The sequence below is a fragment of the Populus trichocarpa genome, chromosome 1 (genome assembly GCF_000002775.5).
Source record: "Populus trichocarpa isolate Nisqually-1 chromosome 1, P.trichocarpa_v4.1, whole genome shotgun sequence".
Lineage (NCBI taxonomy): Eukaryota > Viridiplantae > Streptophyta > Magnoliopsida > Malpighiales > Salicaceae > Populus > Populus trichocarpa.
The window spans coordinates 29,677,961-29,702,048 of NC_037285.2; the positions used below are offsets into that span (position 1 = coordinate 29,677,961).

Sequence of the window (24,088 nt, forward strand, 5' to 3'; positions counted from 1 at the left end):
TGAGTCATTTTGCTTTTATTTGACAATCCTTTTTTTTTAGCACTACCAAGCTCTGTTCATTCTAAAATTTTAACCAGATTTTATTCAACATATTTTAAGATCCCTCGTAAAATTTCAGCTCAATTTGATGGTTGGATTGAAAATTACGTCCAATAACGTAAAATTGATCAAATTGTGATTTTTCATCAAATTTCTAAATTTCTCCAAAAATTCTGAAATTTTAACCCAAGCTAAAGCATAATATTAAAAGGCTCCACGCAAATTTTCAGAATTTTTTAATAATTTAATTAAAAATTACAAATTTTTTTACATAAAACTAGTCAAAAAATATTGATAAAATCTTAACCTGGGCTAAAGCCCACCCCAGCCTTTGCCATACCTCCGCCCATGAAGAAATGGAACAGGAAGCTTTACCATGATGGAAGTTGAAATTGTAGTGCTGCAACGCTTGGGGGTTAGGAAAATTGCAGAATTTCTTTAGTTAATAAGGGCAGGTATAAGCGTGTCTGTGGCGTTAATTTGCATGGTAATGAAATGTTTATTTCCAACCACTGCGTGGACCTTTCTGTGGCCTCAAGTGGACTTTCAAGACAGGCTGCCGTCTGAACAAATCAAGGAAAGAAACCTACTTGACAATTGAGACCCGTTTCATTGATTTTTAAAAATTATTTTTTAAATTTATTTATTATTAAAAAAATTAGTTAATAAAAAATAATTTTTATTTAAAGAAAAATTTAATTTGATTTTTAGAAAAGTATTTTTTATATATTTTGATCGAAAAACACTTTTTACAAGTTGTAAAAATTTAAAAATATTATGTTATTTGTTAATTATATCAAATTTAGCTCTCAAACTTTTCATTGTTATATATTTTGTTTTGATTTTTTTTTTCAATTTCATCATTTAGAATTTGATTTAATTTGATTTTTATATCAACTTTGGTCCTTATTTTTATGATTATTATTTTCTTTTCTCTTTTTATTTTCTTAATTAAAATTTTTTATCTATCAGATTTAGTCCTTATTTTTTTTATTTGAAATAATTTATGAAATTGTAAAGATTTTTTAATTTCATCATCTTTTAATTTATTTTATCTGTTAGATTTGATCTCTGTTATTTTGATTATTATTTATTTTATTTGAGATAATTTATAAAATTAATTTATTTTTAATTTTATTGTCATTCAACTTTTTAATTTATAAAATTTGTTCTCATTATTTTAATGAACTTGAAAAAGAAATATTAACAATTTATTTTCCAGCTTATTTTCCATGATATAGTCAAACACTGAAAAGTACTTTCCAACTTATTTTCCATGATACTATCAAGCATCAGAAAATAATTTATTTTTTAGAAATTTATTTTTCAAGAAAACCACTTTTCAAAAAGAAATTATTTTCCAACAGACAAACAGAGCCTAACCTATTAAATTCTTACTCTCAGCCTCCTTCGCAGTGTAAACCATGTCATTAATTAATAATTTCTTTGTTTAGTTTGGAAATCAATAAAAAAAAATTCCACAATGAAAAAAAAATATTATTTTTTAAATGTTTATAAATATATATTTTTATTGTATAGTAAATTAATTGAAAATCATGATGGACTTGTCTGCTTTTTAATAATATTATATGAACATTTTTAATATCAAAATAAGGTGTTTGACACTTTTAATATTATAATTATATATGTTAGATTAATTCCTTTTTGAATTTATTTCTTTTAATTTTTGTAATTAATTTTAATATTTGTGATTGTTGGGATAAAACTGAATAAGCAGTTATTCAATTTAATTCAAGATTTTTAACAATCATATAGTTTTATTGATGGTCATAATGTTTTATTATAATGTTTCAAATCTATATGAACTTGTTACTATACAAAGCAAAATGTATACAAAACAAACATATTTTTTTCTTTGTCTTTTCATCTTACTTTTTTAGAGATTTGGAAGGTTTGGTTCTATCTTGAAGGTGTTATATTTATGTGGGACAAATAAACATATTAAAGACAGTGTTTTTCACGCCTTTAAACCAGCTTTATATTTGTTTTCATATCCAAACAGTTTACTAATTCCTTTTTAAACTTATTTCTTTTAATTTTTGTAATTAATTTTAATAATTGTAATTGTTGGGATAAAACTGAATAAGCAGTTATTCAGTTTAATTCAAGATTTTTAACAGTCATATAGTTTTATTGATGGTCATAATGTTTTATTGTAATATTTCAAATCTATATGAACCTGTTACTATACAGAGCAAAATGTATACAAAACAAACATATTTTTTTCTTTGTCTTTTCATCTTACTTTTTTAGAGGTTTAGAAGGTTTGGTTCTATCTTGAAGGTGTTATATCTATGTGGGACAAATAAACATATTAAAGACAGTGTTTTTCACGTCTTTAAACCAACTTTATATTTGTTTTCGTATCCAAATAGTTTACTAACATTAACAAAATTAACATTATTAACAAAAAAATAAAAAATAAAAGAGGAGGGGGTTTTACTTTATCTCTCCACACATTACTCAACTCATTGCCATAATGTTTTTTTCTCTAATTTGTATTTTTTATTTTAATTTCAATTCTATTCTTCAACATTATATTTATTGGGGATTGTGCTTCATAAGTTTTTTTCAATTCACTTTTTATAAGGTTATCCTAGACCCATGACCCGGACCGGAGGTTTGATGGGTTAACTCTATTGACTTGAGTTTTTTTCTTCTTTTTCTAATTGATTTTTTTTTTGTCAATTTTATAAGTTAACATTAGATCGATTAAAAATTAGATTTTATGATTTGTTTTGGTTTGTTTTTGATGAGATTATCTCCATCTCATGACTCTAATCACATGTTTGTTGAGTTAATCCTAGTTTACTTGAGTTTTTTTTTTAATTTTTAATTTTTTTTAAAAAAACTGGATTGATTAAGAATTCTATATGAATTTGTACTCAGTTTCAAAGAAAATCAATTTTCAGAAAAGACGTCAAAATTGATCAGTACAATAAAAGGGGCAAAATTAAATGTTTTAACTGGATAAGAATCTCAAATTAATTACACTGGTCATCAATTTAGCCTTCGTGTGGAAGCATGGCAGATGCAGAAGATGCTGAAGAAGATGTGGTGAACTGGGAAGAATTAGTGTTGTAACTGTAACTTGAAGATTTGTTCATCCCTCCTTCAGAATCTGCAAGGCCATAGGACATTATTGAAAGTGAAGATGCAGGTATTGGCGGGGCGAAATATGACGGCACGGGCATCTTTGATGGGAGAATAGGCAATGGAGCATCAAAATTAAGAACGTGAAGTGCTTGCCGAATTGAGGGTCTACGATGTTCTGGATGAGCACACGAAAGGCCGACAATCATCAAGCGTTCCATCTGCGTCTTGTTAAAATCTCCGCATAGTCTTGGGTACTCAACTGCTTCAAGTAGCTTTCCTTCACCATAGAGCCCCCAAACCCACTGCACCATGGACACTCGATCTTCACTACTGGCCTTTGGGTTGAACTAAAATCCCACGAGTAAACGGTATGTAGGGCACTTAAAGCTCCAGTTGAAGCCGAAAAACCAAAAATAACTGTTTCTGGTACGTAATCCCTTAAACGAACTATTTGACTAAGGAATTGCATTTCTACAGTGTTATTTCTATAACCAGTGAAGGCGACACTCAGATTATGTGTACTTGAATTATAACTAATCGAAGCGTTATTTCTTCTCCCTCCACTAATATCACATAGCCAAGTAATATAATTTACAGATTGCATAGTGTTGATGTCAATACCTACTTGCTCGCCTGGTGGATAAAAATTATTTTTGAAGATATCGAACTCCACAGCAACAAATTGATTAGCCGTTGTGTTTCGTGGCTGATCACTCCTTGTAAGACCTAGACCTGCACCCTGAGAGAGATTAGGCGGAAGCATTGATCCTTCTGGCGCAAGAAAGAAAGCCTATCCATCTCCGTATGTAGTTCGACCTTGCGAATCGATGGAAAAAGAGAAATGGGTAGTGAAGTCTGTAAGATTCCCCGAGGTCTCGTCCCAAAGCTGCATCGGTTTGTAATACGCTCGACCGGAACTTGAAGTCATTTTAGCATTTCTTAGATTTTTGGTGAGCTGAACAGCTCCATCTGCGGGATATGCGTCCTGCTCGTATGAAATGCTTTGATCGCTAGCATTGAAGCTGGTGACGTTGAAAGATAATCCATCGCAGAAGGGATTGTTAGTGTGAAGAAAGTTGAGAAAACAAAAGGAAGAAATGGAACAGGAAGCTTTCCCATAAAGTTGAAATTGTAGTGCTGCAGACAATGTTTGGGGGTTCGGAAAATTGCAGAATTTCTTTCGTTAATAAGGGCAGGTATAAGCGTGTCTGTGACGTTTATTTGCATGCTAATGAAATGTTTATTTCCAAGCACTGCGTGGACCTAATGACTTGTCAATTCTGTAGCCAAGTGAAAAGCTTTTGAGTGTGATTCATTGTTGTTTTTCAAATTATTTTTTTATTTAAAAAATTATTTTTTTTATTTTTTAAAAATTATTTTTTACATTACCATATTAAAATAATAAAAAAATAAAAAAAATATATTAATTTAAAATAAAAAAATTAAATATTTTTAAAAATATTTTTAAAACATCAAAACAAAAGTCTTATAATTAGCATTATTTAATGGTTGTAGGACGTTCAAGATACGCTGCCGTCTCAACATGTCATATAAAGAAACTTCTTGACAATTGACTTGTTCAATTCCTAGACTCAGCCTTCTCTGTACCGTGAACCAAGTCATTAATTAATAATTTGTTTGTGTAGATCGTAAACAAATAAAAAACTATTATCTATCCCATGTTAGAAATAAAAAAAAATTATGTGTTTATAAATGTATGTTTTTTTTAATATAGTAAATTAAATAAAAATTATGATGGAAGAGCTTTACTATTAGGTTTTCTGATATTATAAATATTTATAATATTAAAATATAGCACTTGACATTTTTGATATTATAATTATATCTGTTAGATTATTTTTTTTAATTATTTTATTTTATTTTAATTTTTATAATTAATTTTGATATTTATAACTATTGGAATAAAATTAAATAAATAGTTATTCAATTTAATTTAAAATATAATTATTTCTTCAACAGTCATATAATTTTATTAACAATTATAATGTTTTAAATCTATATAAATTTATTACTATACAGAAAAAAATATATACAAAACAAACATATTTTTTTATTTGTCTTTTTTTTTTTTTTTCAAATGTTTAGATAGCTTGGTTATATCCTGGAGATACTGTATTTAAGTGAAACAAATATAAACCTTAAAGACAATGTTTTTCATACCTCTAAACCACCTTAACAATAATATTTTTAATGCATCTAAACAAACTCTATATTTGTTTTTCATATTTAAACAATTTACTAACATTAACACAATTAACATTATTAAAAAAAAAACTAAAGGATGGGAGGGTTTTATTTTACCTCTCCTCACATTACTCTATTCATTGCAATAGTGTTTTTTGTTTTCTAATTTGTTTTTTTTTTTTAATTTTAATTCTATTCTTCAACATTATATTTAATGGAGATTATGCTTCATAATTTCTATAATTTATTTTTTAGAAGGTTATTTTAGACCCATGACCCGAATCACAAGTTTGATAGGTTAACTCAATTGACTTGATTTTTTTATTTTTCTAATTGACTTATTTTTTTGTCGATTTTATCATTTAACATTGGGTTGATTGAGAATTAGACTTCATAATTTGTTTTAGTTATCTTTCTATAAGGTTATCTTAATCTCATAACTCGAGTCATGGGTTTGATGAGTTAATCTTGGTTGGGTTGTTTTTTATGTTCTTTTTTAATTAATTTTTTTCAATTTTATCTTTCAACACCGAGTTAATTGAGAATTAAATTTCATAAATTATCTCAATTTTATTTTTATTGTGTTATCCCAGTTTCATAAATCGAATCACAGGTTTAACAGGTTAACTTGGATATACTCAAGTTATTTTTTAGGCTTTTTTAATTTTATCCTTAAACATTGAGCTTCATAATTTGTTTTGATTTTTTTATAAGGTTATTATGATCTCATAACTTGATATTTAGATTAATTAGTTAACTCGTATTGACTTGAATTGATCCAATATATTGATGTCTCAATATTTATTAAAAAATCTAATTTAAAATATTTATTTTAAATCAAATTATATTTTTATTTATCATATAAATTACTTTTAAACTCACCACGGTAATTACTCATGTTATATTAATTCTCATATAATTTAAATTTTTTTTACATTAAAAATATTCAACATCATCCAAGTTCTTACTTCCTACATAGAGCAATGATGGGCTATATTTCATCCCAACCTATCACGGATGTTGAGATTTTTGTTTTGAACTGGTGGTAGAATTCAACAGCATCTAAAGTTCATCATCCACGGCATTCTCACCAAGATAACCTTTCAATTTCCCCTCTATTTCTCCTTCTCGCTTACGTTCAATTTCGAGTTTTTCCATGATATATCCTTGTTTAAAAACAACTAAAACAAAACCAGGAATCACTCAAGCTCCTTTTATATTTTTATTTATTTATTAATATAGTGTAATTATTATTTAACAGAAAAATTCGTGTCCTTGGACCAGGATTTCTGTATTTTTATAATGTTTATTAGTTATTTTTAATTTATTTGGAGATGTTTTTATCTATTCAATATTTTAATGAATAATAAAATAATCGACATGCTACTCATAAGTTAGAAAAAGTAAACGGTCTTTTTATTAAGGGTATTTAAGTATTTTTATTTTTCCAAACATAATAAAATTATACATATATCTTTGAATGCAAAACATTAAATTTATTATACTAATAGGTATTGAGGTCTTTTAATCTTGATTTTTTTAATTATAATTTTAGTTGAGGATAGTAACTTAAAAATATCATACTCGTACAGTTTATGTGTCAAATGATCTAGTGACATACTGAATTAATACGTAAAGTTATTGCTCAGGGGAAAAACTAACACAGATACACATGCTAGAAAGAAAGGAGACCCGCGACATAAGTAGCAGCAACTGCAAGCTAGGAACAAACATTTTCAGAGGGAACAACAAAACAGAGAAGCACTTGAAAACACAAAATAACATAGTATAAGCGTAGTAAAAGATTAGTAAAGCGCTGTCCTGCTCACTACAAACAAGAAATCAGAAATGATTAAAACAGAATAGCTAATATTCATGTTAAGAGGAGGTTGCCAGTTCTCTCTAAAACTACTCCTAGGCAATTGTTGTGGATGCCCCACGATGTCGTCGGCAATAATAGTGTGCTTTTTTCGTGTCTCTTGTGTTCTGCATGGTGTTAAATTTTTTTTTAAATTTAATTATAAAATTATAATTAATATTCAGGAGTCGTCATCTAGTATTATAGTCATTAAAAACCTATGATCTACAAGAATCTGGGTAAGAAGCTGATTGTATAAAGGAAAGACACATCACCCTTAATGCTCCATACCTAAGATAAACTACATTATTATTTGATTGTTTTTATATACACAAAGTTCACTACATTATACATATTTTATATTTTTTTACTCATCCTAATGCTTTTTTAATTAACATAAATTATTAAAAAAATATAGAATAAATTATATTTTATTTAATCAACTAATTTTCATCAACAATGATTTAATAATATGATAGAATAGAAATACAATACAAAGAGTTGCATAAAAGAATCTATGTATTAGTTCTTAGTAAAGATAAAACGCTAACAATTCACAAAAATTTATAACATGTTTTATTATATATAAAAAAAAGAAGAGAAATTAGAGAAAGCAGATTATCATAAAAACTCAAAAATAATATAATAAAAATGACATATGAACTTAAAATTGAGCTTATATAAAATTCAGTTTTGTCCGGTTTAACCTAGGCTAAGATTCAGAATTACTTGACTTAAAATCGATTACATAAATCATGCTTTAAAATCCATATAATTATGTTCGAGTTTCCACACATAGCCGGTATCAAGCTTCAAAATCTTCTTTCTTCTTTATTTTTCCATAAAAAAATAGAATTTAAAATTTATAGTTCTTAAAATTCAAATAAGCTTATCTCCATATCTCTTGTGTTACATTGAACTTTGACGTGGACGATTCTTACATTTAAAAACCAATGTTAGGACAAGATTTCGTTCATATCCCTTGTGTCTAGGTCATGCCCGTGTGCAATGAATTTTTTTCACTTTTTTTATATTTTATTTTTCAATTACATTTTTCAGTTGCGTTTTTTTAATTATCTCAACAAATTTTTATTTTGTTTTTTTAATATTTTTATGTATAAATAATTCTTAATTTATTTAATAAATATATGTGTAAATATTTTAATTTATGATTGAAAATATTTTTAAAAACAATACTGAAAAAGCTTGTGTATTTTTATTTTTTTAAATCCAACCCACCGCGGGTCATATAGCAAGTTTTTGCTGTTACGTGTCGGTAAATCCCGTTTCTAACCCGTCAAATGTGTTCCTGCACAAATATGTGATGGTCAAACTTACCACTCATCCACAAACGGGGGTGCACGTGGATAACAAGCAAGGAAACAAAGAGTATGAGACCCCACTCTGTGTCGAGACTCGAAGACGAGATTCATTATGAACAGAAGGAACAAATTCGCCTTAAAACTCTAGCTTAAAACTTAAGAAATTAACCCAGACCCCTCAATGCGAGCTTTTTGAACTGGAGAATTCACATAGAAATCCTCCAAAGAACACATATTACAGTCAAAATTGACATCTCCATCAAAAGATAGTTTCACACTGATAAATGCCGAGAATGGCAGTGGCACTGAGTAGGAACATTTATCCCAGCCTACAAAAATTCCAGTTCACGTCAAACATCAAATAATTGATGAATGGAGAGCATCCTACCCTGGCTTTAAGAGCGAAAGGGAATTTTGACAAACAAATGCTTCACACTGGCAAGACTACTAAAGAAACTTAGCTCTGCAAATTGAAGTGGTCTTGAAATTTCAAAATTAAGAAAAAAAGAAAAGAACAGTGCAACATGTGAGATCACTTTTGGTAAAACACAATTAATTTAGATGACATTTTCACTGCGTCTTTATCTTTTACCATTAAAAGCATACCCATGACAAGCTGCACAGGGCCATCTCACCTGCCCCACCTCAATCTCAGTCTGAAATCTCCTTGCAGCTACACCAGATGATGTAAATATAGAAGCTCCACTGCTATATCTAAAAGACAAAATCAGCCATAAACGAATAAGGATTCAAAACAGTCTGATTCTGTGTGTGGTGGGAGAAGGTAATAATAGTAGAGAATACTTATTTCCATCGACTATGTTTATGGCTTCTTCGATGCTATCAACCTGAGACAAGCAAAGCATGAATTAATGTCCTGGGCAAAATAGCTGGTGGGCCAACTAGGAGGATGGAGGAGTAGCAAACCTGCATACAAAGAAGAACCGGGCCAAAACTTTCCTCCTGCACTAGCAATAAGTGTCATTTAGTTCACCATAGAGTCAAGGTTGCTACTGTAAATACCACATCACCTACCTTGTAACATTCCATGTCAACTGTGACATCTGATAAGATGGCAGGGCCCGTGAAGTTCCCATTTTCATATCCTGCAACCTATCATGATAAATGAACTGAATTATAAAAAAGACCACCTTAATCCTCGTAAAAACTCCAAAACAGAAACACAGTTATTGGCATGCTTCTCAGCATCGCTTGAAAAACATATATCACAGCTTTCATTTAAAATTCATAACCTTTATGCTGGGTCCTTTATACTAACTAATTTGACTATTTGAACTGTGCAAAGGTCGTATGCAGATGCAAACTAAACCAAATTATCCAGGTTATTGTTGTACCCCGTTTACTCTTCGAACGAGTCATATGATGAATAACTTCCTGAGCTATAAGAGCATTATTTGTTGTCCCATGACCAGGAACAAAACTGCTCTGAAGAGGACCAACCTGCAAGTCATCCGGATAAGGCTGCAATATATTGACCAGAGCTTTAGTAATTAGCTTATAAACAACATTACATGAGCTAATTGGGTGAAATTGCCTCAGATTCGTTGGACTCTCCTCCTTAGGAATGAGCACCACCAAGGTCTCTGCTAAAACCCTTTCGGTTTTTTTTTTATATAATTATTCTAGTTATTAAATTTCTTGTTACTTGATTGATATAATTTCTTTTTAATTATTAGGAAATATGAATTTTGTTCACCTCCTTTTGAATTATTAGGGGTTGACATACATTTTTAGTTTGTAATACTAACAAAATGAATATTAGCCCCTTTTCGGTTTGTCATTCCAATTCACTTTATCACTAGATCAAGAGTAAAACCTTGTTTAAACTACATGGATAAAACTGAGAATTTTTAAGCTATGAAGATGGGGTTAAACCGTAGCTATATAAGACCTAACTATCTCAAATTTTTAAGCTAGAATAAAAATACACTTTTAAGGTTTTTTTACTTATTTAATTTCACTACAACATTATCCAGTTTTACCGACGGACTCATTCCGTCGGTGAAAGCAATGCAATCCGTCGGTGAAAATCATACCGACGGACTCACCGACGGAATAGTTCCGTCGGTATAACAGTCGTCGGTAAATCCCATTTCCGTCGCTAATTCTGTCGCAAATAAAAAAAACCACCCACCGACGGAAACACCGACGGTAATACAGACGGATACGCGCGCGCCAAAAAAAATTCCCCGCGGGAACATTACCGACGGATTTTCCGTCGGTAATTTCAAGGGTAATTACCGACGGCATTACCGACGGCTTATCCGTCGGTAATTATGACATGGCTTGTAATTTTGTTGCAACTTTCTGTGTAATACCGACGGATATTATTCGTCGGTAATGCCGTCGGAATTTAATCACCGACGGATAATATCCGTCGGTGATGCCGTCGGTAAAGATGGCATGGATGGTAATTTTTCGGCAACTCTCTGTTAAATACCGACGGATATATCCGTCGGTATATCCGTCGGTAGGTATTTAAAATATATAAAAAAATAATTTATTAATTGTAAAAAACCTTAATAAACAAATAAAAATGCATTAAACATTAAAAATGTAAAAGTAATAATATTCATTATAAATGTAATGTGTTGAAAAAACAAAATTAAACTAGAATAGCGACGGAGCTGGAGGAGGAGGCGGAGGAGGAGGAGGCTGGTTGTTCCCGGGACCATACGGCAAAAAAGAAGCTGCACAAGTATCGTCACCCATCTTTGATCTCATCTCCATGACTATTTGACGGAGCTCATCATAATTCGTCGAGAGTTGTTGATATTGTTGTTTCAACGCAATGAACTCCTCAGACTGGGTGTTCGATACTGATGGAGAGCTTCCAACAGTTGAGACACTACGAGTCGAACGCAAGTTGTCAGCCGTAGTGTTGGAGAGCCCGTAGACCCTATTTTTATCAGGTCCACCAGACGATCCCGCCTCCATCCACAAATCTGGATCGAAATCTGGATGGGTCGACGGATTGTCCCCATATCTCTCCCTCAACCGGCTATTATAGGTCTCCTGAAAATTCCATCGGTAAAAAAATCATCAAATGCAATTCAAGATGCAATTCAAGAAAATAATAACTTACAAAATAAAATGAATGAACAAACATACCATGAAGTGCTGAGCACGGTTGTCCACGAACTGCTGCACCCCTTTTTGACGGTCTTGACTCCGCACATGCGTCTCTAGAAACAGCTCCATTGGACTCGGTTCACGTCCAAGAGACGCAGCCTGTAAGGAAAAAATAGGTTGAAAGTTAAATATATTATAAGGAACGACAAATTAATTAACGATATATTTCACTAAAATTAATCTTACCATCCGCTTTGCATGTGCGCTGAATGGGACGGATCCGCCAGTGTGCGTGGTCACCGAACCATGAATTTGCCGGTTCCGGTTGTCGGCGCCGGACTGTGAGCGCCGTGAGAACCAATATATGCCGTCCATATTTCCCCCGAGATGAATGGCGGTTTGAATTCCTGCCAAACCGCCACCTCATTCCATCCTTCAAGACCGTTATCCCTCACATGTCTTTTTGATTTTTTTTTGGTGTCATACCAAAAATCACGCAACCTACTTCCATAGTAACAAATTAGAATTTAAAATATTAAATTATAAAACAAAAATAAATATTATTTTCGATGTTACCTAGTTGCCGCGTGATTCTCCCATACCCTCCTCACAACATTGTTGTCCGCCCTATCCCACTCAAATTTGTTCTGTGTATATAAATAATTCATATAAAATAAAAATAGTACAAGATATAAAATTATAAAAATCATTTATTAAAAATAAGCTGGAAATTAAAAATTAACACCGACCTGAAATCGCTTAAACCATGCATCGATATTAGGTTTCCACTCAGGATGTTTGGAAACCTGGCTCCATTGAAACAATGGAATCTCCATCGACGATTTAAACGCCAATGTTATAGTCCTTGCAGCCTCAATGTTTGTGAACCTGAAATTAAATAAAAGTAGTAATTAATATTAATTAGTTGTTCATAAATTATGTTATAAGTATATAAAAAAAAAACTAAAACCTAAACAAACTTACATTGAGAGGTCATCCTTCCATTGTGCCTGGTACTTGCGGGTGAATTGACCCCGCTGTGAAGGCACACCGCTTCTGCGCTGTGAAACCGCGCTAGAAGAGGCAGCATCACAAGTTGGCGTAGATTCCTCGCCGTGATCAGCACCTAAGGATACGTCCTCCTCGCTGCTAGAAGAACTAGCTGCAACCGTCTTCTGACGACGTGCTGTAGATTTCATTCTACGCATCTACACAAATGTATACGAATAATTAACTTAGATTATTTAAAAAAAAAATTCGACAGAGTCTCCCCTGTACTGGGGGGTCCCAAGTTGTCGACAAAATCATATTACACTTCCAATTTTATTTCACATCCCGATCCAATCATCCTGGATCTCAACCCAACTCATCATCATCAACACAACATTTTATTCAATAACATCATATAGAATTACAACTATGAACATTCATTGTTAAATTGGTACTTAGAGTTACAAACATTAGATTAAAGTCATACATTCAAATTTACGGATTAATATTACATTTTTAACATAAATTCAACAATAACAATTATAGCAATACAAACAATAATATCCTAAAAATTCCGTCGGTAATTCCGTTGCTTTTCTCCGGTTTTCTGGTAGTGTTTACGCATACAAAATCTCAAATTAGCGTATGACTAGATTGACCAATTAGATTTTTGACGGAATCTTATACAATTATTGAACTCATTGATTCTCATCTTAGAATTACACAATTAGATTTGACCAAGCAGAATTATCGATCCCGACTGTTCAAAGTCATCCTGTTGAAGCCATTTACTAATTATGGAATTGGGTTCAAGGGAAAGTTCTATGTTTTGAGTTCACGAGGAACTCTCACAATTATTGAACCCATTGATTCTCATCTCAGAATCACAGCTTCGGGTTCTTTATGCTCATCATTGCATTTTAGGGAATGTTTGCTGGAATCGGACGGAGAGATTTTGCCAAGTTTTCTTATTTTCTAGAAAATGCAGTTCTAAAATCTTTGATGGCGTAGAGGTTTACCGAATGATCTTGGTAAACTAAATTGGATTAAAATGAAGAATCTTGCTGACAGAACATTGTTTATGGGCACTAATTGCAGCATGTCTATATCGGCAAGCAAAATTGGATACAGTATAATTGATTTTGGTTGGTGGATACATCACGTGGAACGATTGACGAGGTATAATTTGTCCTTCCCAATAATCCCTGTGAATATCAAATTCGAGAGGAGAATAAAGAAAACCTTATTAAAAACTCACAATCACTCTGTTATAGACATGTCACATCACTAAAAAGAATTTATCAAGATAATTCTAACACTACTGCAAAATGTTACACGATAACGTCGAAAGATTTAACATGTACCATTAAAACAAATAACATCTTATCTTATGCTTATATTGAATCAATTAATTTAATTTAATTCAAAAACAATATTTAAAAAAAAAACTAAATTTAATATAATTTAACGAAATAACCCTAGTCATTTTAAAAATCAATGAAAAATCATATAGAAAGCAAATAAAAAATAATAATGGAGCCCAATCTCCAATTAAATAAATGTTAAATGATGAAACCAAAAAAACACAAGCTTAAAAAAAAGAGGAAAAACAAACTAAGTAAACCCTAGCGAATCTCCTAAACCTAGGTTAATCTCCAAACTCGAAACCCGTGAAACCCTAGACCGCGCTCAATCAAGAAGCTCAATTTTCAACCAATTTAATATTGAAGGATGCATCCAAAGAAAAAAATATCAATTTTAAAAAAATCAAAGTAAAAAGTAGCAATAAAAAAATAAGGGTTAAAACCTAATAGAAAAAAAAACTGAAGGTGGATGAAATCATAAAAAAAAAATTAATATTTTTCTCAAATAAAACAAATAGCAATTAAACGAATAAAGATCAATTCTGACATATAAAAAATTAAAGGATAAAATTAAAAAAAATCTAATTTTATAAATTATTTCAAATAAAACAAATAGTAATCAAAAGAATAATGACAAAATGTGAAGAAAAAACAAATTGAATGGTTGCTCTGGAAATTTGAAAGGTCGGTCATAAAATTAAGGAGAAGAAAGAAAATAAGGGAAAAAAGGAAAGGTCATTGGCACTAAACCGGTGGTCAGTAACCCACATGCATCGCCTAGGGATGAAGAGGTCACTGAGATGATTGGACGTCATCCTAGAAGCCATCGTTTGGTCGTCGAACACCTCCTTACACACCGCTAGAATGACACAGCCACAACTCACGTGCTCATGCATGCAATGCACATGTCAGTCACTTTTTTAAAATACCAAATTGTCGATTAGTCTATTTGATTATAATAAAAAAAAACCAAAATAAAAATACAAAAAAGCCCTTGGATGTGAGTTAAAGAAATATTGCTTTTAAGGATAATTTAGTCATTTGGCTATGTTTTAAAAAAAATGAAAATACAAAAAGGCCCTAGATGGTAGTTTCTTTTTTATTTTTTACTTTTAAAGGTAATGTGCTTTAAAAATGTTAAAATATCGATTTGTATATATATATATATATGATAATAACTAATAAACCCTTCTCAAAAGACCGTATTATTTCCTATAGGCAGTTCATTATGTTTTTTAAAATAAAAAATTATCATTACACCAAGTAATGCATCTTGATCTAAAAGACTCAGTCATGTTAGTTTTTGTTTTTTTAATTACTAACATGGTTGAAAAAACCTTCTTTCTAGCACCACAAACCCACGTACAGGCCATGCAAACCGTACAAAAATAAAAATAACCTCACAAGGAGTAAGAAAATCCGATAAATAGTAAAATAAAACTAAAATACATTAGGTTTATACTTTATAGTACTAGATCCAGAATAATTAAAAAAAAAATGATAAGTAACAAAAAGTGTTGTTGCTAGTAATAAATCATCTATAGCTCATAAAAAGGATAGTTCTTGTGAGAGAAAGAAAGGGAGGAAAACAAAGATGATAAAAGGATAATCTTTATTTATATATATATATATATATAGTTAATAACGATATTTTAGTATTTAATTATTATTATTTAAGAAAATTCTAATGATACAAAAACAAGTATACATATGAAGGATGAATGGAATAAAAAATTAACTATATATGTAAGTCATGAACTCTATCAAAAAAATTTATTCTATCAAAATGTTCTTTTTATCAAGTTTAATTTTGTTAAGTTCCTCGTCATTAATTCTAGAAAAATTTGGATACCTTTAAATATTGTTTTATTTTATTTAAGCATAATAAAGAATAATGATATGTTATATTTTATCACTAGTGATTAATGTTATAGATAATTTGGCTAAGAAAACAATTAATTTTGCAAAGAAATTATTGAGTGGAAAAGAACAACGAACTAATTGCATGAAATATGTGTATATATTTAACAGTATTTTCTTTTTCTAACTGTGTTGCACAGGATCAAAACAGTAACATAAAATTACATGAAATATGTGTAATATTTCACAGCACTCCAAGGTTTATTCATCCTTGTCAAAGCTGATTTTTAAAATAAATGAAATGACATTATTAATATTACTCTCATATATATTTCACATCGCATTTTCTCTCCCCATCTTTGACTTCTCTTCTCTGTCTCCGGATCTATCTTTCATACATAAAATTAAAAAGAAAAACCCTAAACACAAAGCAATATTTGAAGACAAATTCAAAGAAAGATTTACCTTACATGTCACATTCTCTCATCTCCTTTCTCACACACTCTCTCTTGTTGTTGGCATTGATTTCTTTGAGGAACTTAACAATAAAAGGCAAGTTTGAATTGTTTTCATCAATAAACGAGATTTCAAAAATGTTAGTGCGTTAAATTATTAGAATATAGGTTTTGTTTCCTCGTTTTTTTTTAAAAAAACTTAACATTATTAGTAGTTAAAAATTGAAAATGGGAACCCTGAATTTACGATACCCTAAAAAATTATAGATTTTACTTTATTTTTTATATGGAATCGATAATTTTCATTCTCTTGCACACATTATTTATAATGGGAAATCTGTAAGTTGAACTTAAACGAAAAAATAAAAACTCAAATTTAAAAAGTAGAGTTATTAGTTTAAAAAACCCTAATTTTTATATTATTATTCAATTTATGTGTAATCATTATGTAACTTGTACCAATCATGCAAGAATCAAAATGCTAGATATATTTGCGCATCATGAGAGTTCATCATATGTCGACATATATTGGGGCTTTGAATATGTTTTACATAAACATACTATTCATATGCAAGCAAGTCTTTGATATGGACTTGTATGGCATTCGCATCAAGGTTGATAGAGAAAACAAAATATATGATGATGTTTCGACCTTAACGGTATTAAGTATGCATGAAGGTGAAGTGAACGCGCATTTATATATTGATGTTGATCCAGTTATTGATCCTGTAACAATAAAAATATGCCAATGCGTTATTCAAGTAATTTTAAAGATGACAAGCCACCAGGAACCAAATATTTTGCTGCCCATGATCTTGAAGTTGAAAAGTTGATATTGTATTTTGATGATATTAGTCCTGATAATGATGAAATGGGTTCTGAAATACGTGTTGATATTGATGTTGATAGTGATGATAATAGTAATGGTAATGTTAAATATTCTAGTAGTGATCCTAATGTTGGTTATAAAATGGGGTCTGAAATAGGTGTTGATAATGATATTTGTGGTGATGCTAGAGTTAAGATGGATTATGATAATGAACTAGATGATTATTATATCTTTTTTAATGAGGACGTTTGTTTAATTTTGTAATGAGGTTAAAGATGAGTGGATTGATAGTTTACAAGTTAATTTTTCTACTAGTTAGACATTGAATGATGCTTCTAGTTCTGATAATGACTAGAAGATGAGTAGTGACGAAGATAATGTTGATGTAGAAGTTAAAGAATAATCTAGTGATAAGGATAATGAGGATGAAAATGGTAATGAGAGGAAAACGAAAAAGAAGAAGATGAATGTGGATCCAATTGTTGATTTTAGATGTAAAAGGTTTAAATTTATAGTTGATGTATCAATAAAGTTTGAAGAATGTTAATTTTTTTCAGAGATGTATTGTGAGAGTATGAGGTTAAACATGGATATCATGTTAAAAGATATATTAATCAAAAAGTTAAGGTTGGTGACATATGTATGGGTGATGGTTATGATTAACGTATATATGATTCCCTTGTTCTTGGTAGTCAAATATTTATGATAAAGTCATCGAGGGACAAACACACTTGCATTTGACCTACAAATATAAAAGTTGTAACTTCAACATAGATAACAAAGATATTGCTACCAATAATTAGTGTTGACCCATCTATCTCCAATGAATCACTTTCGATGATTTTGGATGATAAATTTGGTCTTAAGTCATACCATATCCAATTATAGAAAGCTAGGATAAAGGTTAAAGAATTTGAGGAAGGAACTCATAATGAGTCTTTTAAAACACTCCACAAATATATCTAGCTATTGAAGCAAAGATCTTATGTATATTTAGGGTTTGACCCTAATTATAATTCAAATGTGCATTCACCATTATCAGATCCAAAATTGAGCACATAACCGGCATGTAGGTCAAGGCACTCTTAGGACTGCCTTGCTTATAGCAAGCCTCAGACCTGAACATAATTCTATCCAAAACTAAAATAGACACTGATATAATAATCAACCATCCTTCTGAAATACTAGATCATAAACACATATATATGTCATCTCAAAAGAATAATCTGAAAACTATTATAATTGTGGAGCTCAAGCTATGCACAATATAACAATTCATATATATACAATATAGGTAACAAAATGAGAAAGCCCGCATGAAAAATAAGTGTTAGGCATACCAACTTAAAGTATAAACAAGAACTCCTTCTTAATAAATAGTATTGGATCAACTAATACACATTATAGATCTGAAAAGATTAAAAAGATAAGTTTCCCACAACTTAGTGAATAAATGATACCAAACATACAAGTAAGAGACCGAGTTATAACAAGATTTATTCATTAAGTCCATACATGACAAAAATATAACTAATAAAACCACTCACACGTAAGCATAATTCAAGTTATGTCACTCTTTAAGTGTACTATAAGTAAAATCAGATATAAATATAAGAGTACTACACGTCATAAAATCAGATATAAGAATGGTAGAGCATCATAACATATATGTGCAATGGTCATTTTCACAGGCTAGTGTCACCCCCGACTAGCTATGGTAATCAAATTTTATTATATGGATATAGGCTAACATTGTCTTGTTTGTTAGCGTAGGTATTCTAACTTGTATAACTCTATAATCCATATCAAGGACCAAAATGATTGTTTTTGGAATTTAGAGGTAAAATCCTAATTTTCCAAAATTCAAGGACCAAAATGAAATTACATCATCTTCAATCTCTAAACATATTTTCCAGGATTTTAACATGATTTTTTTCTATATAATTCTTCAATAATCCCATATTTTCTTTCTCATATCCAAATTCCTTAAGTTTTGCTCTAATCATACCAACATATATTAAATATCAAAATCACACACTAATTATTCATAATCTACCTCAATCCATGTTTATATGCATATATTACTACCCACACACAAATTAATTCAATAATCCCTTACTTATCAACTAATCTCATATAAACCCTAATATTTTCAATAACTATATGTTAAGAAAAGAAACTCATAACTATGTTATAAAACACTTAGGAAAGAAATAAAGAAAACTTAGAAGATATATATTTTATGGCTGATAGCTAGTCTGGGTTATAAGAGAAAGTTGCAAAAATAAAAATGAAGAAAAAGAAGCTCCCGGTCAAATAAGAAGAAAATAAAACAATGAAAAGGTGGGAGAGGTGGCTAGATACACATATGTATATCAAGACTTGGGCACAACTTATGGGTTATAAAAAATATGAACCAAACATAGAAAAAAATAAATTACATGGGATAAGACTTTAAGAAGTATATGAGCCTCACACCCTTGAAAGTTTCAACACGTGTATATTTGTTTGAAAATGATGAAGGAAGGCTTTGTTTCTGAATGTAGGCTATTCATTGAAATTGATGGTTGTCATCTCAAAGGTTCATATAGAGGTGTATTGTTGGGTGCGGTTGGTTTGGATGAAAATAATGGACTATCATGTTACATATGCTATTGTTAAGTATGAAAACAATGAAACATAGTGGCGGTTTTTATATGCTTAATTGTATGAATCCATAAAACAAGGTATATATCAGAGACCATTTTGCATAATGTCTAAGAGGAAAAAGGTTAATTTAATCATCATAATTTAATTATATTATAAATTCTATCTTTTCTAAACTTGCATTTAATTTGGAATTATACTATCTAACTATCATAATTTAATTTCCATAGTTTACCTAAAGTTTTTGTTGAGGTATTCCCATAGGCAACACATAGGCATTATTTGAGGCATATTTATGCCAATTTTAAAAAGAAAAGCTTTATGGATTGAAATTAAAAATAAGCTTTTAGGATACATCAAAAGCTTACATGAATCTCAATTACAATATTTATACGAGAGACATTGGGGATATGGACACTAGAGCTGTCAATTGGTTGAAGAACATCTCTACTAAAACTTGGGCAAGGCATATGTTTGACCCTGAAGTTAATGTTAATAACACGAATAATAATTTGGACAAGTCATTCAATAACTAGATTGGAAAATATAAGAGCATGCCAATTCTTTTGTTACTAGAGAAGGTTAGATTGAAACCCATAACTAGGTTTCATGACATATTCGCTCAATCTAAAAACTAGACAATAAAGACCATACCTCATGTTAAGAGAGTGTTTGGTAAATTTGTTGGAAAAAATAATAATGTGAGAATGATTGCAACTATTTATGATGAATACCAAGTTTATGAGGGCCAAACAAGGCATTGTGTTAATTTGGAAAAAAAACTACTGTTCATGTGGAGAATAGACAATGATTGGTAAATGTTGTCCATTGTATTAATCATAAAAGAATTGAGTTAGAATATTTGTATAGTGAGCATTGCAATGTGGATATATTTAAAAAAGCATACTTTAAAGCGATGTATCCATTACCGAAAACTAATCTTGATCCTAAAAAAAAAGATGTAATTGTTTTACCTCTAAAACTTAAAAGGAGTGTAGGTAGACCAAAAAAAGAACAAACAAAGGGATGAAGGAGAAGATCAACCTGATACAGCTAGGAAGAGGTCTTCCACACTTTTTTGCAACATTAACAGACATTATAGATAAAATTTCAGGACGTGCCAACAAGATAGTCCTAAGCAAATTGCTAGTAACAGTGTTGTGAGATGATCCAGTTATGTTGGAAGGGGATCTGGAAGTTCTGACAGGTGATCAAGAGGATCCAACACTATTGGGAGAAGGTTCGGACTTCCTAGTAGAGGCTCAAACAAAGGCTCAAGAGTTTTAAAAGGAAGAAAAGGAGGCAAAAGTGATGCTGGTACATCCTCCTCACAATAATCAACCCAAACATGAGTGATTTTTCTAAACATGCATCATAGTTTTATAGATAAATGAAACAATTTACAATTACTAATCAATGTTGTTTTTTACAATATGCAGGTTCGTGGTGCTAAAGCTAGTTCTCAACAATATACCTAAAAAAGCTGTCGTGGTTGAAGATGTATTCAAGATTGATGACTTTTAAATGTTACATTACTATTATTTATATGAATGGATGTTATATTGTGGATCATTATGTTTATCATGTTAGGTATCGGTTTAACTATTTATGGATGCTTGTTAAGTGTATGTTAGTTGTTTGCATGCTATTTAAGTAGCATGCTTTTGATAAGATTGATATGGATTTGCATGCATCTTCACTATACTAGGGAATACATTCACTATGTCTTTTTTCTTACTTAATAAAAACAACATAGTTGTTACAAACATAAATATTGCACATACTAAATTAGTTACCACAAATAATTTTACACTTGCTAAAATAGCTTTCATATTGTGATTCTTGATCCAAACTCTATGTAAACATCTTTCAATTTCCTCACTTCATCTACTATTCGGTGAATATCATTAGCATCATTAACACCTCTTTCCCCTCTCGTAGTTAATTTACTTGCATTCATAGGTTTGCACCAGTCAATGAAGGTATTTTACATTATTTACCACTGCATTTATAAAATAGCCTTTTTTACTAGCTTTTATTTTTTATATTTTGATTGCAACTCTCTTTCCATATTTCATGCACTTTCTATTCTTGAATTTTAGTTCATCCAAGTTGTACCAACTTTGTATGCTATTAGCACTTGATGGAGATGATGTCATGTTCATAATAATTTTGTATTGTGGTTGTGTTAATTGTGGAATTATGGTGAAAATAAAAAAGGAATTGTTAAGATGTTATTTATAAGTTATGATGAAACTTGGCTGGGTTGCTTTGATGGAAAAGGAAAAATAAAATTTTTTCAGGTTTGATAGGTTTATTTGATGGAATTATGGTGAAAAAAATGGAGGATATTTTGGGGAAGATGATGGGGAGGATGCTAGAATTTTTGTTTGCTAATGCATGCTTGAATGTGGCAGGAAACTGTTGCTAAACAGTGTAATTTATAGCATTTTTGTAATTGTTGAGATGTTGTTTATGATTTATAGTGAAAATTGGTTGGGTTGTTTTGATGGAAAAGGAAATATTAAATTTTTCAAGGTTTGACAGGTTTATTTGATAGAATTATGATGAAAATAAGGAAGGATATGTTAGGGAAGATGCTGGATTTTTTGCTAAATACTATAATTTATGGCATTTTTGTAACTAAATGAAAACTACCAATGACACTTTAAAAAAAAAAAACCAAACTACTCTAATGGCATTTTAGTTATTATTAACCTTTAGGGGTTTTCTAGTCTTTAACCCAAATATAATGGCACTTTTGCAAAAAAAAAATACTTTTTTTATTGATTTGTTTTTTGCGCCAACTTTCAAGAATGTAAAATTTTACTTGCCATCAAAATACATGATGAAAAATGTAATATTTAAAAGTATGATTGCAAAGTGAAAAAATAAAAATCAAACCTGGGAATGCTAAGCGTAATTTTTCCTTTACTCATTTACCCTCTTACTAGATGCACGAAGGCCTTTTGGCCCATTAAACACGCATGCAACACCATTCTTCTTACATCTCATGTTGAAATAAAAGCATGCCACATTCATCATCTGCTATATATATATATATATAAATGGCACTCTATTTTTTTTTTCAGGTATCGCTAGCATGTTTTCTAGTAGGAAAAAAATCAAATCGTGTAAAGGTTGACTCGATATGACTTAGTCAACTTGACGGATTCAAAGACAACCCAGATGACCATTAAAAACATAGTTTCTAAAAAAATTCAAGACATCTTTTTTTTATAAAAAAAATAAGACAAAAACATATTAGATCAATTTAGGTCAACCCGTACTAACCTGTTAAATTCACGACTCGGGTAAAAAGACTAAGACAACCCCATAGCAAGCAAATCGAAACAAATTATGAAACCTAATTCTCAATTACACCAATGTTGAATGATGAAATTAAAAACAAATCAATTAAAAAAAGACACAAGTCAACCTGAGTTAAACTACCAAACCCGCAACTCGGGTAATGAAACCAAGATAACCTCATAAAAAGCAAACCAAAAAAATTATAAAATCTAATTCTAAATCAACCAAATATTGAAGAATGGAATTGAAAAAAAATTAATAAAAAACATGACAAAAAACTAAGTTAACCCACTAAATACGCGATTTAAATCATGAGACCATGATAAAAAAATCTAATATTAAATGATGTAATAAAAAAAAACTAAACCTTAAAAAATCCTAAACCTTGAAAAAAAAAATAGTGTTCAAGCTAGCAGCTTTGTGATGAGAATAGCACTGAATACCCCTTCATGAAAAATAGCAAAACAAATAACAAAGCAATTTAAATTAACAATGTACTGGGAGGAGGGGACAATGAATTTCTCTCCTCATTTAATTTTTATTAAATAATTATTTATTTAATCAATTTTTTTTATATATTTTTTTTAAATAAGAAACTTAAGTAGAAATAATTAGTAACTAAATACAGTTATCTCAAAAACCATCAAATGTAAGGATAATTACTATTTTGTTTACTTGTTAACAAATTTAATATTTTCAATTTAAATAACAACATTTTCAACTCAAATAATATATATCTATTTTTAAACTAGCTCAATAAATTTAATTTAGATATTCTTTAAAATAATAAATTATTTTTCAACAACTTCGACAATACAAGCGACAAAAAATATTGATTTTGTAGCAAGTGGCTCCCACACATGTGAATTGGATGGAGAGAGCATATTATCAAAGCACACAAGTAGGCTCTGCCGCAATTTGGTGTGCAATTTGTAGCAAGTGGCTCCCACACATGTGAATTAGATGGGGATAGCATGTTATCCTCAACTTAAGGTATT

General features: G+C 30.2%; 2 protein-coding genes across 6 annotated transcripts in view; both read right to left on the minus strand.

The window, feature by feature from the left end:
- LOC127903922 (L-type lectin-domain containing receptor kinase IX.1-like) overlaps positions 1–24,088 on the minus strand; it is a 79,767-nt gene that overhangs the window by 10,471 nt on the left and 45,208 nt on the right. The gene's annotated exons all lie outside the window — the stretch shown is intronic.
- Positions 1–24,088, minus strand: part of LOC127904915 (L-type lectin-domain containing receptor kinase IX.1-like) — a 29,758-nt gene that overhangs the window by 2,887 nt on the left and 2,783 nt on the right. The window contains exon 2 of one of the 5 annotated variants that reach the window (XM_052450067.1): positions 2,966–3,070. The exons of the other annotated variants lie outside the window; for them this stretch is intronic. Coding sequence (XP_052306027.1) covers positions 3,066–3,070 — 5 coding nt within the window. The 3' untranslated portion in view covers positions 2,966–3,065. Of the gene's footprint in view, positions 1–2,965; positions 3,071–24,088 lie in introns of those variants that run through there. 5 annotated transcript variants of the gene reach the window in all.